The sequence below is a fragment of the Mastigoproctus giganteus genome, chromosome 5 (assembly GCF_048544385.1).
Source record: "Mastigoproctus giganteus isolate SK-2022 chromosome 5, ASM4854438v1, whole genome shotgun sequence".
Taxonomy (NCBI): domain Eukaryota; kingdom Metazoa; phylum Arthropoda; class Arachnida; order Uropygi; family Thelyphonidae; genus Mastigoproctus; species Mastigoproctus giganteus.
The window spans coordinates 110,184,018-110,201,173 of record NC_143579.1 but is presented as its reverse complement, the minus strand read 5'-3'; the positions used below and the strand labels follow the sequence as shown (position 1 = coordinate 110,201,173).

The following is a 17,156-nucleotide window of genomic DNA, read 5'->3' as shown; positions in this document are numbered from 1 at the left end:
AAGAAATGCAGTTCAAGGCTTAGAGCTAAATTGGTGTTAGATGAACAATTATGGCATGTAACAGAGAAGAAAAATGCATGGAATGCATATAAATTATCAGGTGATACAGAAACTTATGGTACATATAAACTGGTCTGCATTCGAGTCACAAGGGAGGTTAGGCAAGCCAAGGAAGAATACTAGAATTTTCTGGCAAAGAATGCCAAGAAAAGCTGCAAAGACTTCTTTAGTTATATTAAAGTAGAAGGAAGGGGTTGAATAACATTGGTTCACTTGATGTAAATGATTAACTGAATGATCCTGCTCAGGTTGCTGACAGACTGAATAGCTATTTTCCATCTACATTTACACATGAGGAATAATTTAGGAAGGGGGGATTCCAGAAGTTTATCAAACTCTAACAGGGAGCTAAACAATTTTGTGATAATTAAGAGGAAATAGAAGAGAAATTGTTGAAGTTAAACATAAAAATATAGCTCAAGTGGATGAGCTCTATCCAGTTAATTAAGAGAGGCACCAAATAGGTAAGCAAATGCTTTACCATAATTAAGAGTGTATCTTTAGATTCAGGTGAGGTTCCTATGGGCTGGAGTTGTGCAGATGTATCCCCAGTTCAGAAAGGAGGGTCAAAGTGTGACATGAATAATTACATGCCTGTTATCTTGACTTTTGTTCAAGGGAAAATAATGGAGTCACTGGTTAAAGAAGTAATGCAGACTCATCTGGACAGGAGTGCAGTTATACTGCAGTCACAGCATGCATTTGTTAAGGGGTGTCTTGTCTGATCAGTTTGATTGGATACTACGATGCAGTGACAAAGGACCTGAATGCAAAAATAATTTTGATATCATATGCTTGGATTTCAGGGTAACTTTTGATACTGTTAAACCTGTTATGTCTGCTGTACAAATTGTAGTACAGGGTTTGGTGCTTTGCCCATTGTTGATACACACACACACACACACACACACACACACACACACACACACACACACACACACACACCCCGATGAGCCAAAACATTGACCACCTACCTGATATGATGTTGGTTCCACATGCAGCCAAAACAGCTTGTACCTGGTGAGGCACGGATTCTGCAAGATTTCTAAATGTGTCTTTTGGTATCTGGTACCAACACGTAACAGCAGATTCTTTAACTCCTGTAAGGTCTGTGGTTGAGACGCTGCAGATCGGAGTTGCTGTTCCATACAAACCACAGATGCTCGATGGGATTGATGTCTGGGGAATTTGGAGGGCAGGGCAATGCCTGGAAGTCTCCCTCATGTTCCATGAACCAGTCTCGAACAATTCAGGCGGTGTGGCATGGCGCATATCCTGCTGAAAGACGTCACCGCCAGAGGGGAAGACCATTGCCACGAAAGGGTGTACCTGCTCAGCAATTATGTTTTGGTAGGTGGTAGATGTCAGAGTGCCTGGCACAATGTAACTGAACCCAGAGTATCCCAGCAAAACATCGCCCAAAGCATGACACCGCCACCACCGGCTTGTTTTCGTCCCACGGTGCATCCAGGTGCCATCACTTTCCCAGGTAAATGAAGCTCACATACCTGGCCATTCACATGTGCAACAGGAAACATGATTCATCAGACCAGACGACCTTCTTCCAATCACCAAGGGCCAGTTGCGATTCTCGCGTGCCCATTGTAGGCGCTGTCGCCTGTGAACCGTTAGCATGGGCACTCGTAGTGGCCTGCGGCTACGCAGCCCCATTTTCAGCAGAGTTCAATGTACTACGTGTGGACACATTACTCATGTCACTAGCATTTCAATTACTGGCGAGTTGCACCACAGTTATCACGTACCATCTGGGAGCGCCTTTGCTCACCTTGAGCATTGATGAGCCGTGGTCGTCCAACACCTAGCCAGCAGTTCGTGCGTTCCCCCTCCTTGGACCACTTTCAGTAGGTACTAACCACGGCTGACTGTGAGCATCCCACCAGCTGTGCCGTTTCGGATATGCTCTGACCCAGTCGTCTGGCCATTACAATTTTGTGTTTGTCACACTCGCTTAAGTCTACTGCCCTTCCCATCTGAAGAACAAGAGTAATGCTGATTAACGGAGCTCAGTATCAGCTGTTTTTTATACCGTGTCCTGGCCCGTGCACCCACCATACTTCACCCGCAATTGCTTCGATTTGTATAACAAATTGCTGGTCATAATGTTTTGGCTCATCAGTGTATATATACAGGTGACTCCCACTTAATGCTGATAATTCGTTCTGGAAAAACAGAGCACTAAGTGAATCCGCGCCAAGCAAGTGTCGAATTCCAATAAGGTAACATATGTATTTGTGAGTTGCGGTCGGTGCCATAGGATATTTCCTAATCAATAATAAACGGTAGTGAAAAGATGCACAAATGTCGGTCAAAATATTTAATATTCAAATATTTGTACATATAAAATATTTTGCATTACATACGTATATATCAAAATTACGTACTACTTACATATCAAAATTAAACTTAAAATTCCAATTAAAATCATGAATTTAATTGATGAATTTAATCATGAAAAATGTGTCGATTTTGGGTTGTACTTTGGCCCTCTTCCTGGTAAACTAAAAGGGTTTTAATTTTAAATCCCCGCAGCATTACCACCCAACAATAAAGTCCACCGATCCTTCGCCGCTTTGAAACCTGGCATGTTTTTTTCTTCTTTCAATAGAAAACTTCTTTTAGGCATTCGTTTCCAATAAAGTCCTGCTTCATCTATGTTAAAAACTTGTTGATAAGTATAACACATAATACCCCTCTTCAATAATTTTAACAAGTTCTGTTTTGAAAGTTTCGGCTCCTTGATCTGCACTTGCGGCTTCTCTCTGGATTTTAAATCTATTCAATCAACCTTTACTAGTTTTAAATGGTTTCACGTTTTTTTTTTTTTTTTAGGTGAGTTTTCTTCAGATCATCATATAGGCTAATCTCTCTTTATAATATTTAACTTAACTGAATTCTGCTTTGGTTATTTATTATCTTCAATAAAATTAGTTAAAGTCTCAACATTTCAATCCTAATTGCTGGCCTAGCCCTAGTTGCTAGCAGTGGAACAGCTGTCTTTCTGCTCCTAAAATTAATTCTTTATTTTTTATAATTGTTCTTACAGTTAAACTTGCCCGTCCTAAATTATGGCACACATCCACTTGTCATTGACCGGAATCGGTTCGCTTCCAAACGTCTAATTTAATTTTCAAATTCAGTCTTTTTCTTACATTTATAGTCTGTGTACTGTGTCCAGACTGTTGCTTTTTCATTCTTTTCTGCTATTATTAACTCTTTGAAAATGTAACTGCGTTGGTTGCTTTAATTATGATACAATTTTCGAGTAAACTGTCCATTTTGCACGATGTATAATACTGTACTGAGTGATGATTAGACTTCGGATAAATGCATATAACACAAATATTACAAGGAATATACGTGATCATTTTTTAAAATGTTGTCTCGGAACTATGTAACAAGTCATTAAATTAGCTTGGGAAATGTTTTAATGCTGTTTTGCTATTCATTTTCAAGCTATCGACTCCATGAAATGAAACGATTTCATTAAATATGCCAAAAATGCAATCTGTAAAAAGAGCATTATAGTGATTTGTGACAGCGTTATAGTCAGATATGGGTTATAATATAAGAACAGCATTATAGTGAATCAGCGTAAAGAGAACTGCATTATAACGAGGGCCTGCTGTGTGTGTGTGTGTGTGTATATATATATATATATATATATATTTTTTTTTTTTATCAATGATATTGATAAGGGTATATCAGCTTAATGACTAAGTTTGCAAATGACACTAAGATTGGCAGGGTGGTAAATGACAGTAATGAAGGTATGCTGCTGCAACGAGATCTATAAAAATTAATTTGCTTTATTTCTGCAAATTGCAGCATCTGGAGACTTAGGAACCTGTGAGGTGATCTGATTGAGATGTTTATTGGAGGGGATAGATAGGTGAAATGAATTTTTTAAAATTTTTATTATTATTTTTTTTATTTTGGTTGATACTGTATGAGCTTGCTTTCTTGCATCATTTGCCACTATTAATACTAATACATCAAAAAAAACAAAAAAAAACACTTTCCTCATTATCTGTCAGTCCCCTTCAATGCAGTGCTGAGTTCTGCTCTAAATTTATTCATATTATTCAATTACACAACAAAGAAATGGCAGTCTGTTCCAATAATAATCTAAATGCTGGCTGGAGGCTCCTGTGCATCTGTTCTGCAACTATCTTTCCTCAATTTGGGCTGAGAAATGACAGAGTTTAACATTGGCAAATGCAAGATACTGCGTATTAGTCACAATAATCCCAGAGTAACATATCAGCTGTGTGGTACTACACTCAGATAGTGGAATTTGAAAAGGATCTGGGGGTAATTGTGCAGTCTGATATGAAGTTCTCTGAGCAGTGCAGACAGGCTGCTAGGACAGCTCTATTATATTATATCTTTGTGTGCTATTTAGTGCAAAGAGTGCAAGAAAATTAAACATGAACTTAGTATTTTGATGGGTGTTTATAAGAGCATGAAGAACAGGGTGGCTGCCCACGAAGAAATTAAAATGAGCTCACCAAGCTCTTTGTTGCCCCACTTATTTACTGTTTAAACTATTTAAAACTATTTTGAATGCAGTTTGATATGTTAATTAAGTAAAAATATAGAAAAATGTTTCAATAAAATTATGTTTCCAGGAGCTCAATTCTTTGGCTGGCCAGTTCATAACCTCAACCCATAAAGCCATTGACCAGTTGCCACTTCACTGCACACCTGCTCCATGCAATAAAAATCTCATCTTCACTTCAATAAAGTAAATCAAGATAAAGAGCCTTATTTTTGCATTTATATAACTTTATTTTTGCATCTATAATCCTGGCTAATGGCTCTTTATTCAAAAAAGCACTTTGTGTTTTGCACAACCGAACAGATGAATCATCACTAATTTTATTTGCCGTCTTCTCCTCTTTGGATGGACAACCCTATCCATTCTGTTATTTATCAAGGTCACCAAATCAGGAAAAGAATTAGTACATTACTCATAGGATAATATGATATGGAAACAGTGGCATTGACCAATTGCTGCTTCACTGCATGTCACTTCATGCAAAAAATAAAAAATATATATATATATATCAATAATAATAACTTTGCTTCATTCTGATTCTGATTGTGATGAAATTCTGGTTTTGGCTCATTCTTTTTCAAGACTTATTGCAGTCCATTTCTTAATGGATTGCAAAAAGTCCTGAAATGAAATATTAATATTGTTTAGGCAGAATTTAAAAAAACAGAAATTCCACAAATTAAAAAAAAAGTTGGGCACATGTCAGGTGACTCACTGCCAGTTTTGCTTCATTTTGGGTGCCACCATTGCTGGGTTAATGGTTGCCAATGTGGATACTAACACTGCTGAGCCACTGATAATATCTTGGTTCATCCTTGGGCAAATTCCATAGAAAATTAAAGGTAATTTTTCAAGTGTTCGTTCACAACGTTTGTATCGCTTTTGTTCATGTTTGGTACAAAGGTCTTCTAAACAAGCCTTCATGTAATGGTGTGTCATCTGTTTTTTGTCAGATTTCTCTCTGACTGCTCATTCCATTTGATGGTAGATGGCTGTCTTCTGACCTCAACTACTTGTCGTTTCTCGCTGTGTTCTGTAATCAGAAAATTCAGGAGCTGACTTCATATCTTGAAATTGCAATGTTGTAATGAGTTGCAACTTGTGACAACGTTTAGTGACTCATCTAGAAATAGTAACACATGAATCATGCATTTATCTGTATTAAGACTGATTTAGTATACACTGAATAAAATGCATTTTATTGTGTGTGTTTTTTTGCCTTTTAAAATGAGTGATTTTACTCAGCAACTAAATTGCAGTTTTTTTTTAAATTGGGAAAAAGTGCAACGGTAGGTTAAATCACATCTTTCATGGAAGGTTCTGCCTTCATTTGAAGGTTTTCAGTGATTTGCAAAGCTTACTTGTCCCTCAAAGAAATACCTGCTCTGGCCACCATTCAACTTCAGAAATCAGTGATTCAATCACTCATGTTTGTGATCTAATGAATGTGGTCGAGGTGTCTGGCCTTGAAGTTGCTAGTGAATTTGGCATTTCTTAGGACTATATCAATCAATTTTTCACAGGATTTGGGAGTGTAATATGTTTCAATCAAGTTTATGCCTTGCACCATCACTGATGATCACAGATGGCAGTGAGTTCATGCCTTTCAGTACCTTCATCAACATACTAACCCATTTGTTTCTTCCATCATTACTGGTGATGAATTATGCTTGGATGAATAGATGGCTGGCTGTCTGTGACCTGGAAACAAAAGAAGATGGAAGATTCCTTCTTCACCAGTCCCCAAAATAAGCAAAATATGATAAAATGTGAAGATCATGTTTTTTGTTTTTATATTTTTGTTTAATTGCATTGTTCATTATGAATTTGTCCCACATGATCAAATAGTGAATGAGGAATACTGTAAAACAGTTCCATAGCAATTGCACAATGATGTTTGTTAAAATTGGCCAGAAAGGTGTACTTCGGGGAACTGGCACTTGCATTATAACTCACCAACTTGCTCAGTGTTTTCCTTTCAAGAATTTCTTACAGAGTGCCAAGTTTGGTGTTCTCCAACTGCTATACTCACCAAATTTAGCTCTGTGTCCCCCTCCCCCCCTACACACATACCTAGCATAAAATCCTCTTGGAAGTTCACAGATTTGCAACAACTGAGAAATTTATTCAGAAAATAACCCAGCTATCAATTCCAACCAGGAATGCTACGAGAAGTTGCAAAAATGTAATTGGTGTATGTAGTCATGGAGCTACTTTGGAGGAGAACCAATCTTAATAGATGGTGGGCTTTATCATCTCCCCAATATAAAGTTCAGTCTCCTAACTTTGATCACACTTTGCATTAATGATATCCTTTCATTGAGTGGAAATTCTGCCCGTAGTTTTGATGATGGCAGTAGATTACAATCCACCTTCCAATTTGTCAAATTTTGAATAGCCACCACCAGTTCCTTAAATGCTAATCATTAAGTAATTCTCGAGTGGAGAGAGAAGGAAACAGTTAGCATTAGCATTAGTAGAGGCATTTGATGCAAGAAAGAAAGCTTATGCAGCATCAGCCAAAAAAAAAACCCACTTCCACTTCACCCCTCTGTTTGTTCAAAATACCTGTCCAGCTGAGCCTTAAACTTATTTAGGCTATCAACCTCCACCACAAGGGATGGCAGTCTGTTCCACCAACCAACCACCCGCTGGCTAAAGGCAAATTTCCGCACGTCTATCCTACATCTGTCTTTCCTCAATTTGAATTTATGCCCTCTCAGGTGATTTTTCTGAGCTAGAGGAAGAATCCCATCAGCATTGAGCATGCTTAAACCATTCAAGGCTTTATACACCTCTATCAGATCACCTCGCTGGTGCCTAGTCTCCAGACACTGTAATTTGCAAAACTTAAGCCTTTCTTCGTAAGAGCACCCCTTTGTTCCATTCACTAATCTTGTTGCCCTTCTCTGTACTCGTTCCAGCAGCTCTACATCCTTCTTGAAATGAGGCCTCCAGACCTGTATACAGTACTCTAGGTGTGGCCTGACCATTGCCTTATACAATGGAATAATCACCTCCTTATCCCTGCTGGAAAAATTCCTGTATATCATTGACAATAACTCCATGAGCTACTCTTACAGCCCGTCTGCACTGCTCAGAGAACTTCATATCTGCCTGCACAATCACCCCCAAGTCCCTTTCATTCTCTACCACTGTCAGTGTAGTACCACAGAGTTGATACGTTGCTCTGGGGTTGCTTTTTCCCATGTGTAGTACTTTACATTTGTCAATGTTAAACTTCATTTGCCACCTCTCAGCCCATCTGCTCAACCTTTCCAGATCCTGTTGCAGCAGCATAGTGTCAGTAGTGTCCTTGACAACCCTGCCAACCTTTGTATCATCTGCAAACTTGGACATTAAGCTTGATATACCATCATCAATATCATTTATAAATACAGAAAACAATAATGGACCCAACACTGAGCCCTGAGGGACTCCACTAATAACATTAGTCCACGATGAGCAGTGTCCATTGATAACCACTCTCTGTCTTCTCCCCCTCAACCACCCCTTTATCCATAGCAGCAATTTGCCTCCAATGTCACACTGCTCCAATTTGTGTAGCAGTCTTCCATGTGCAACAGTATCAAAAGCCTTTCTAAGATCCAAGTATATAATATCAAAGTTATTCCCTGCATCCAGTTCTTTTGTGACTGCATCATAGTATCCAATCAAGTTGGTCAGGCAAGACTTCCCCTTAACAAAACCATGCTGTGTCTGAGCTATAACTGAAGTCTTGTCTAAATGATCCTGCAGTGCTTCTTTAACCAGTGCCTCCATTAATTTTCCTGGAACAGAAGTTAAGCTCACAGGTCTATAATTACTTGTGTCAGCCTTTGATCCTCCTTTGTGAATTGGGGTCACATTTGCACATTTCCAGTCTATGGGTACCTCCCCTGAGTCCAAGGAAACTCTCATAATTATGGCTAAGGGTTTGCTTACTTCCTTTGCTGCCTCCTTTAATATAACTGGATAGATCCCATCCACCCTGGGTGCCTTTCTTGTGTTTATCTTCAACAGTTTCTCCTCCACTTTACTCCCAGTTATTTCAAGATTCTGTAGCTTACTGCTAGAGTTGAATACACCTCTGGCATTCCCCTTGCTGAATAACTCATGTGTGAATGTCGATGCAAAATATTCATTTAGTTTGTTAGCTACCTGAGCAGGATCATCAACAGTTGACCCATCAATATCAAGTGGACCAATCTGATTCATCCTCTTCCTTCTAGAGTTTACATAAGTAAAGAACTCTTTGCTGTTTTTCTTTGCATCCCTTGCCAAGGATTTCTCGTAATCTGCCTTCGCCTGCCTAACCTCCTTTGTAACTTGGTTGCATATCAACTTGTATCTATCATAGGCTTCTGTGTCATGTGTTAATTTGTAAGTATCCCATGCATTTTTCTTCTCTGCCATATGCCTCATTAGTTCATCTGACATCCATTTTGGCCTAAACCTTGAACAATATTTCTTAGTTGGTATGTAAAGCCTAGTAGCTTCCAAGATAAGTTCTTTGAATGCTTCCCATTTTGAATTTGCTGTTGGTAACATCATCAGTTGATCCCACTGTATAGAATTTAAATACTGTCTCAGTCCATCGTAGTCGCCTTTATGGAAGCAATAACCCTTCCCTTTACCCCTAATGGTAGTTACCTCTTTCAGTAAATCCCACTTCAGCACACTGTGATCACTGCCACCTAGTGGTTCATTTATCTGCAGATTCTTAATGCATGAAGAATCACTGCTGATAATCAAATCAAGAGTATTACTCCCTCTAGTTGCCTCCCGAACATGCTGATGTAGAAAACAATCATCCAATAAATCCACAAAAGCCCTGCTAGTGTGTGAGTAACCAGCCCCCAAATTCCAGTCAATATCTGGGAAATTAAAATCTCCCATTATAAGACTCTCTGATTTACTGGCCCACTCTATTTCCCTGTACAGTTCCTTATTATACTCATCAGAGTCATTAGGCCTATAGCACACTCCTACTCTCAATTTTGATCTCCCAATGCTTATGTCACATCAAACTGACTCAACACTGCACTGTCCAGCGATGTCGACTGGCTTCACTTCCTTGGTTTTTATGTGTTTCTTAACTAATAGCATAATCCCTCCCCACTTCCTATCCTGTCTATCCTTTCTGTAGACGTTGTACTCCCCAAATTGCATTTCTGCATCCCTTATATCTGTGTGACACCACGGCTCTGATATCCCAACAATATCTGCCTTTGATGTTTTGAGCAATACCTCAAATTCATCAAATTTATTTACTAAACTCCTAGCATTGGTGTACACGCAAGTATACCTGCACCTGTTTCTATTCTTAGCTACCCTAACACAACCCATGTGTTTACTTGTACCGCAATGGCTCCCAGCAGTCTCTGAAATACCATGCATCTTGTTTTTCAGGCTTCTGCTCATTCTAATAGAAGCAGTGCAAGAATCTCTTTCACCTCTGCCAGTGGCTACTGTCAATCTATTGGTCTTTGTCTCCCCCCAAGCTAGCAGTTTTCCGACCCACCTAACACTGCCTCGATAGCATCAGCAAATATTTTTTAATATTTGCTGATGTATTTAATAAAGCAGTTAATTTAATTCTTTTTTTAATATTTGCTGATATATTTAATAAAGCAGTTAATTTAATTCTTCTGAAACCCAGATTCTCTTTGTATTTCAGTAATTTCTGTACATAATCATGTATATCACTTGTGATAATCCTAACTCCTAACCTTTCTTGGCATAAGCATAATAGCCTGTAACACATCCCTACCCTCATTTGGGTAATTGTTTAACTAGATTGGTAAAATAGTGGCAGCTCTAACGAAAAGGCTTGAAATAGTGAGATAAGACAAAAGAGAACTTTTGGACAGGAGTCAGTAGTTGAGTAGCACTGGCTCATGCCCAAATCCAGATCATGATCCAAAAGTTTTTTTTTTTTTTTCTAAATAATTAAAAAATAAAGACAAATTAATGAACTCCCCAAGGAAAACAGCTTGGTGTTTTAACAATTCCTCATATAAATGTTGAGTGTGAAAGGATATTCAGCTGGACATATTAAAAAAAAAAAAAAAAAACTTGTTTCAGTTTTCTTTCTGGTGGAACTTTAGAAATGCATTTTACTGCCAAGTAGAGACAACAGGGCCATTGTCACGAACAAAGCTTTGACTGAACATTTCTGAAAGAGACAAAATCTGGAAGACTGTCTTGAAGTTGTCATAATCAATTGGTGTCTAACAGACTATCCAGGCAAAAATCCTGGATTAGATGATGTTGAAAGCATATTGGTCAACAGTTCTAATGCTTTCTTAAAGAAATATCCGGATTATAATTAGCAGTTGTCCAGCTTTTTGAATGTCAAAATATGGTAGCTGTGTGTTTGTTCATTTCTTTGGCATTCACTGTCTGTACTTTCTGTGGCTGTGAAAGAATTGAGCCTAGTTAATAACAGTCAAGATTTAATGTAAAATGTTACAACCCCAGGGGCTCACATCTGGTGAGTATGGGCTTGGCACACCCAGAGTCCTGAGCTGGATATCATCATTCTTCTCTTTCTTGGTGATTCCCTTCTATTTCTGACTCTCTCTCTCTCTCTCTCTCTCTCTCTCTCTCTCACAGGGTAACTCGGGAATTTTTTTTTTTTTTGGCTGGTGCAGCATAAGTTTCAGGCTTCCTTGCACCATATGGCTAATAATAATAATAATAATAATTACTGTTATTTCAAATACTATATTAGGTGATGAAAGCAAATATTATTTTCAAGAATTTGTGGATGTGTATGTATGATCCTCATTATTTTTAACAGAAAAAGGAAGCAAGTTTGCATTTTGTGCCAATTGATGTATTGCTTTGCAAGACAAAATATAATCACTCATCATATGAAGCATGTAAAATGCATTGGGGACATCAAGTGAAACTACTACACATTTTTTTGTATAAATTTTGACAGCTTTGTTCATACTTTTTTTTTAGCTGATGTTCCATAAACTGTTTCCTTGAATCATTTTGCCAATACTAATATTTGATTTTTTAGTAAAGATGTAATTTTTAATATCTTAATGTTGACACTTGCTTTTCATAAGCAGCATTAATGGCAACCAGGTGATATTTAGTGCCCTATTGTTGTAACTGTAGTTTATCCTGTATTGTAGTTCTGTAAAATAAAGTTATTTTAAATATGTAGCTGTAGTCAATTTTAGAGACCATAGAACTTAAAGATTTTGAATAGCCAATATTGTATAATTGAACAGAATTGTGGTGGTAAGTGGAGGAAACCAAGCAAAGAACACAGTTATATTTTGTGGAGACATTAGTAATTTATTTCCTGCATTGTATGGCATGCATTAATTAATCTATTAACCTGGAAGAAGTGTATGGGAATTTAATTCAAAGAGTGCCGGAGTGCAATCTGGAGCATTTCAACTGAAGATCTCGTATAAAGACTTCCAATTTCCAAGTTTCCCGATGGTTTCCAAAAAATCATTAGAAAATTGATTACTAACTTGTGAAATTCATAAATTTGAGTTTTCAGAAGTTCTATTTATGATTAAATTGAATAACAAATTGTTACTAAATATCAAGAATTTTTTTTTTAAAGCATCTGATACTTGGGAACTTATAGAAACTCGTGGAGCTATAGTAAAAGGTGGATTTGGACACACAAGTGTTTATGATAGAGGAACACAAAGGATTTATGTTTATGGTGGTTATCATTCATACGGAAAAGAAGCAGCTTTAGTTGACTTTCTTTATGCATATAATCCCTGGGAACACACTTGGTAAGATTATTCATTTCATTGTTTATTTGTCACTAAAATAAGTTTTACTTTTCTATGTAGTTACTAAATTCATTTGGTGTTTACTGATCTATTTTACAAAAAGCATAAAGGCACCTCTGTAGCCAGGTGGGAAGGAGCAGCAGTGCGTAGCACACGCTTCTTGATTACACCGGGTTTCGAGCCCGTCACCACCAAATACGAAGGATGCGGAAAGGTCAGGGATTGACCACCGCATATTCTCGGAGCAATATGGCCTTAGTTGCTAATGCTCCTAAAAACCAAAAAACAACAAAAAAAAACAACAAAAAGCATAAAGTGCTTCTTAATCACTGGCTATCTGAGAATTGAACCTGGATTAAAGAACAATGTCTGAAGAGCTAACTTCAGGCAAAGAGCCTTAAACACCTTTAACAGATCACCTCACAGGTGCCTAGCTCCAGACATTGCAATTTTCAGAATCAAAGCTCTTGGTAAGAGCAACCCTTTGTTTCCCCTCATCAATCTTGTTGCTCTTCTCTGTGCCCGTTCCAGCAGCTTTGAACTCTTCCTAAAATGAGGCCTCCAGACCTGCATGCAGTACTCAAAATGTGTCCTGACTATAGTTTTATACAATGGGATAATCACTTCCTTATCACTGCTAGCAAAATTCCTGTTTATCATTGACAGAACCCCATGAGCTGCCTTGGAGCCTGTCTGCACTGTCTCAGAGAACTTCATCAGACTGCACAATTACCCCCATTTTCATTTTCCTTTTCATTTTCCACTACTTTAGTGTAGTACCACACAGTTCATATGTTACTGTTACCCATATGCAGTACATTACATTTGTCAGTGTTAAACCTCAGTTGCCAAATCTCAGCCCATCTGCCTATTTTTTTAGATCTTGTTGCAGCAGCATGCCTTCTCTACTGTCATTAACCACCCTGCCAACCTTTGTATCTGCAAACTTAGACATTAAGCCTGCTATGTCTTCAACAATATCATTAATAAATACAGAAAACAATATGCCCAACACCAAACCTTGTGGGACTCCAGTGATAACATTATCCACTAAGAGCAATGCCCATTGATATACAACTCTGTCTTCTCCTACTAAACCATCCCTTTACCCCTAGCAGTAACTTGCCCTTTGCCACACTGCTCTAATTTGTACAGCAGTCTATTATGTGTAACAGTATCAAAAGCTTTTCCAAAGTCCAAGTATATGATATCAAAATTATTTTTTGCATCCAGTTCCTTTGTTACTGCATCATAGAGTCCAATCAAATTTTATAACTAGTCAGCTATTATTTTCATTATTTTCTATAGAACTTCTGTTCAAGGGAAAATAATGAAAATAATAACTACCAGGTCTGTACTTATTCAAGTCGCCCTTTGATCCCTCTTTGTGAATTGAGGGATACATTTGCTCCAGTCCATAGGAACCTCACCTAAATCCAAAGATGCTCCTAGAATTATGACTAAGGGGTTTGCTTGCCTCCTTTACTGCCTCTCTTAATATAACTGGATAGATACCATCCACCCTAGGTGCCTTTTTTATGTTTTAACTTCAATTTCTCTTTCACTTTTCTCCCAGTTATCACAAAATCATTTAGCTCACTGTTAGAGTTTGATAAACTTCTGGAATCCCTCTCCCTAAAAAATTCCTCGTGTGTGAATGTAAATGTAAAATACACATTGAGCATGTCAGCAACCTGGCAGGATCATCTACAGTAAAACCATCGACATAGAGTACCCCAATGTGATTCAGTCTCTTCCTTCTACTATTCATATAAGTAAAGAAGCCTTTGGTGGTTTTATTGGCATTCTTTGCCAGAGACTTCTTGTAATCTGCCTTGGCTTACCTAACCTCTTTTGTGATGTGATTGCTGACTTGTTTATATCTACCATAAACCTCTGTATCACTTGATATTTTATATGCATCCCATGCAAAAGCTTTTGGCCTGCAAAAAAGCTTAGTAGCTTCTACGATTATTTCCCTGAATGCTTATTTAGAATTCATTCTTGGTAAAAAATTAGTTGGTCTCACTGTATAGAACTGTCTGAGACCACTGTAGACTCCTTTACAAAAGCAAAAACCCTTCCTCTTATGCATGCTTTCTGGTAGATATATCTTTAAATAAATCCCACATCAATACATTGTGATCACTGCCACCTAGTTGTTCTTATATCTGCAGATTCTTATGGCACAAAGAACCACTGCTGATAATCGGATCAAGAGTATTATTGTCTCCTGTTGCCTCTCAAACATGCTGCTGTAGAAACAGTCATCCAAAAAATCCAAGTCTTTCTAGTGTGGGAATTACCAACCCACAAGCTTCATGTCAGAAACAGAGGCCTTACTTCTTGCTGTATATCCTTTGATTTTGGTGGCTGACCCTTGATGAAGACATTGACATAATCGTATCCACAGCATTAAGTACTTATATTTATTCTCTGGAAAGTTAAAATCCCCATTGTGAGACATTCTGATTTACTGGCCCACACTTTTTCTCTGTACTCAATACAGCCATTTGGCCCGCAAAATGTCTAATCCCATTTTTGTTTTCCCAGTGATTTTTGTCGCACACCAAACTGACTGACTCATTGCACTGGCGACCCATGTCAACTAGTTGCACTGCCTTAGATTTTGTGTGCTTCTTAATTAAGAGGATAACTCCCTCCCCTCCTCCTCTCCTGTCTGTAGTTCTATATATTCTTCCATCGGTATTGCACTCTCTCTGATGTCCAGGGAATCTTACCACGTTCTTGAGGATTATCTCCTTGGAAGGCAGGTGATAATTAGGACTCCATTCGTTGAATGTGAGAAAGCAGTCCATAGAGGCTGTCCACATGTTTCAGTCCCGGGGCTGATGCATTGGAATTGGGTTCTTGATGAGTTCCTATTGATGCAGCATGTGGAAAGCATGTACATCGTGACTTATGCAGATGATGTTGTAATATTGGTGAGATCCGCTGATTACTTGAGGAGCAAACAGCTGCTTCCTTTTCCCAGTTTTTAGACTGGGCAAATCTGCATAAGCTGCAAGTTTCTCAGGAAAAGTCTGTTGCTGTTCTTCTGGGGGGGGATGCCTCAGTTGGATGCAGCCTCCTGTTTGTCGCTCTGGTGACTTCTTGCGTAGAGTTGTGAAGAAAATCATGTACCTGGGTGTTATCCTAGGGGAAAGATTGTCCTTTGTGGCGCATGCCACATATGTGTGGGATAAAGTGAAACGGTTGTATGCCAAGCTCCAGCGAGTAACACACATAGATTGGGGTATAAAGGTGGGGGTGCCCTCCACCTCCTTTTATGACACTATCTTTACCCTGATCCTGACTTACGCGGCTGGGGCTTGCGGAGGGTCTGTAGAACACTCATGTCCGCAGGATCTTATCATCTGCACATAGGTTTGCTCTCCTTGGTATCACCAGGGCTTGTAGGACTGTGGCTACGGATGCCTTGTGTGTCCTGGCCGGTAAGATGCTTGCAGAGTTGGTCGTAGCGCAGTATGCGCCTGCAGTATACTTATAAGTGGGGACTCGCCTGACAGATTTTTTGGCGTCAAGTCGTGTTCGGTGAGGCAGGCTGCTGCTTTGCTCGATTTGCCAGCGGAGCGATGGCGAGTCATTGATGAATTGGTGCCATTTGGCAATTGCAATGGACCAATTCTGAAAAAGGTAGACATTTATATGCCTTTATGCTGTCGGTCCAGATAATGAGTCAGGATCGATGATCCTGGCTCCAATATGGGTATGCGGCTGGTGCTGTTCTCGCTGGACATGGCCTGAGGTCTAGGTTGTTCTGTTTGGGGTTGTCCCCTCGGAGGCCTGTGAGAGCGGAGAACCTGAGACTGGCCTCCACATTCTGCTTTTTTTGTCCCTTTAATGTGGATTTGAGAGCAAGACTGGAGCGAGGGATGCTCACTCTTACTGAAGAAAACTTGTGGAGTTATTCAACAATTATAAAAACTTGTTATTTTATTGTTGTAAAAAAATGCTTATTTGAGATGGAGGGTGATGCCCTGCTGGTAGTAGTTGACCTACCTCCTCATAGTGGGGTTGTGATTGCCCGTCCCCTCCACGAGGCCAAATGGTCGAAGTAATAATTATCATTGTGTGATTTGAGTTGACCAGTTGGTCTGATGTTTTGTTTGTTTGTTATATTAATACCTATTGCAATGTAGAAAAACACAACATGAATGAGAACCGAGTCGCTTCCATCGGAGAGAGTGCAATACCAATGGATATTCATCCATTGGTATTGCACTCTCTCCGATGGAAGATTCACTCTGTGTGTGAGTGCACAAGATAGTAGAACCAGGCCCGGCTCCTTGTGCCTAAGGACGGACGTCAGGATTCCACTGCGCAAGTGGCTCTTGATCCCTGGCAAAGAAGTGGGATAGGCCAGTAGACAGTTGTACTGTTTCCAATCACAGAATACCTCAAGGTGGAGTTTGACTTATGTCTAGGGGCCACCCAAAACAAGAAACATTTATGCACACATGTTGCAAATGGATTGAAATAGAATGTGTGTGTGTGTGTGTGTGTGTGTGTGTGTGTGTGTGTGTGTGTGTGTGTGTGTGTGTGTGTGTGTGTGTGTGTGTGTGTGTGTGTGTGTAATTATATTTAAATAATGTTGGAAAAGAAGTATTACTTAATAAAAATAAAAAGGAGGGTACAGCACACATCAGAGGCAGCAAAAAGCATATTCCTCTACATGATGCTAGAAATATAGTCATATAAATTAGAATAAGGTTTAA

General features: G+C 38.9%; 1 protein-coding gene across 1 annotated transcript in view; it reads left to right on the top strand.

Annotated features, from left to right (window-relative positions):
• LOC150085636 (attractin-like protein 1) overlaps nucleotides 1–17,156 on the top strand; it is a 585,126-nt gene that overhangs the window by 177,207 nt on the left and 390,763 nt on the right. Inside the window, exon 8 of the mRNA XM_090374629.1 lies at nucleotides 12,237–12,417. Within this exon, the coding sequence (XP_090230755.1) occupies nucleotides 12,237–12,417 (181 nt within the window). The remainder of the gene's footprint in view (nucleotides 1–12,236; nucleotides 12,418–17,156) is intronic.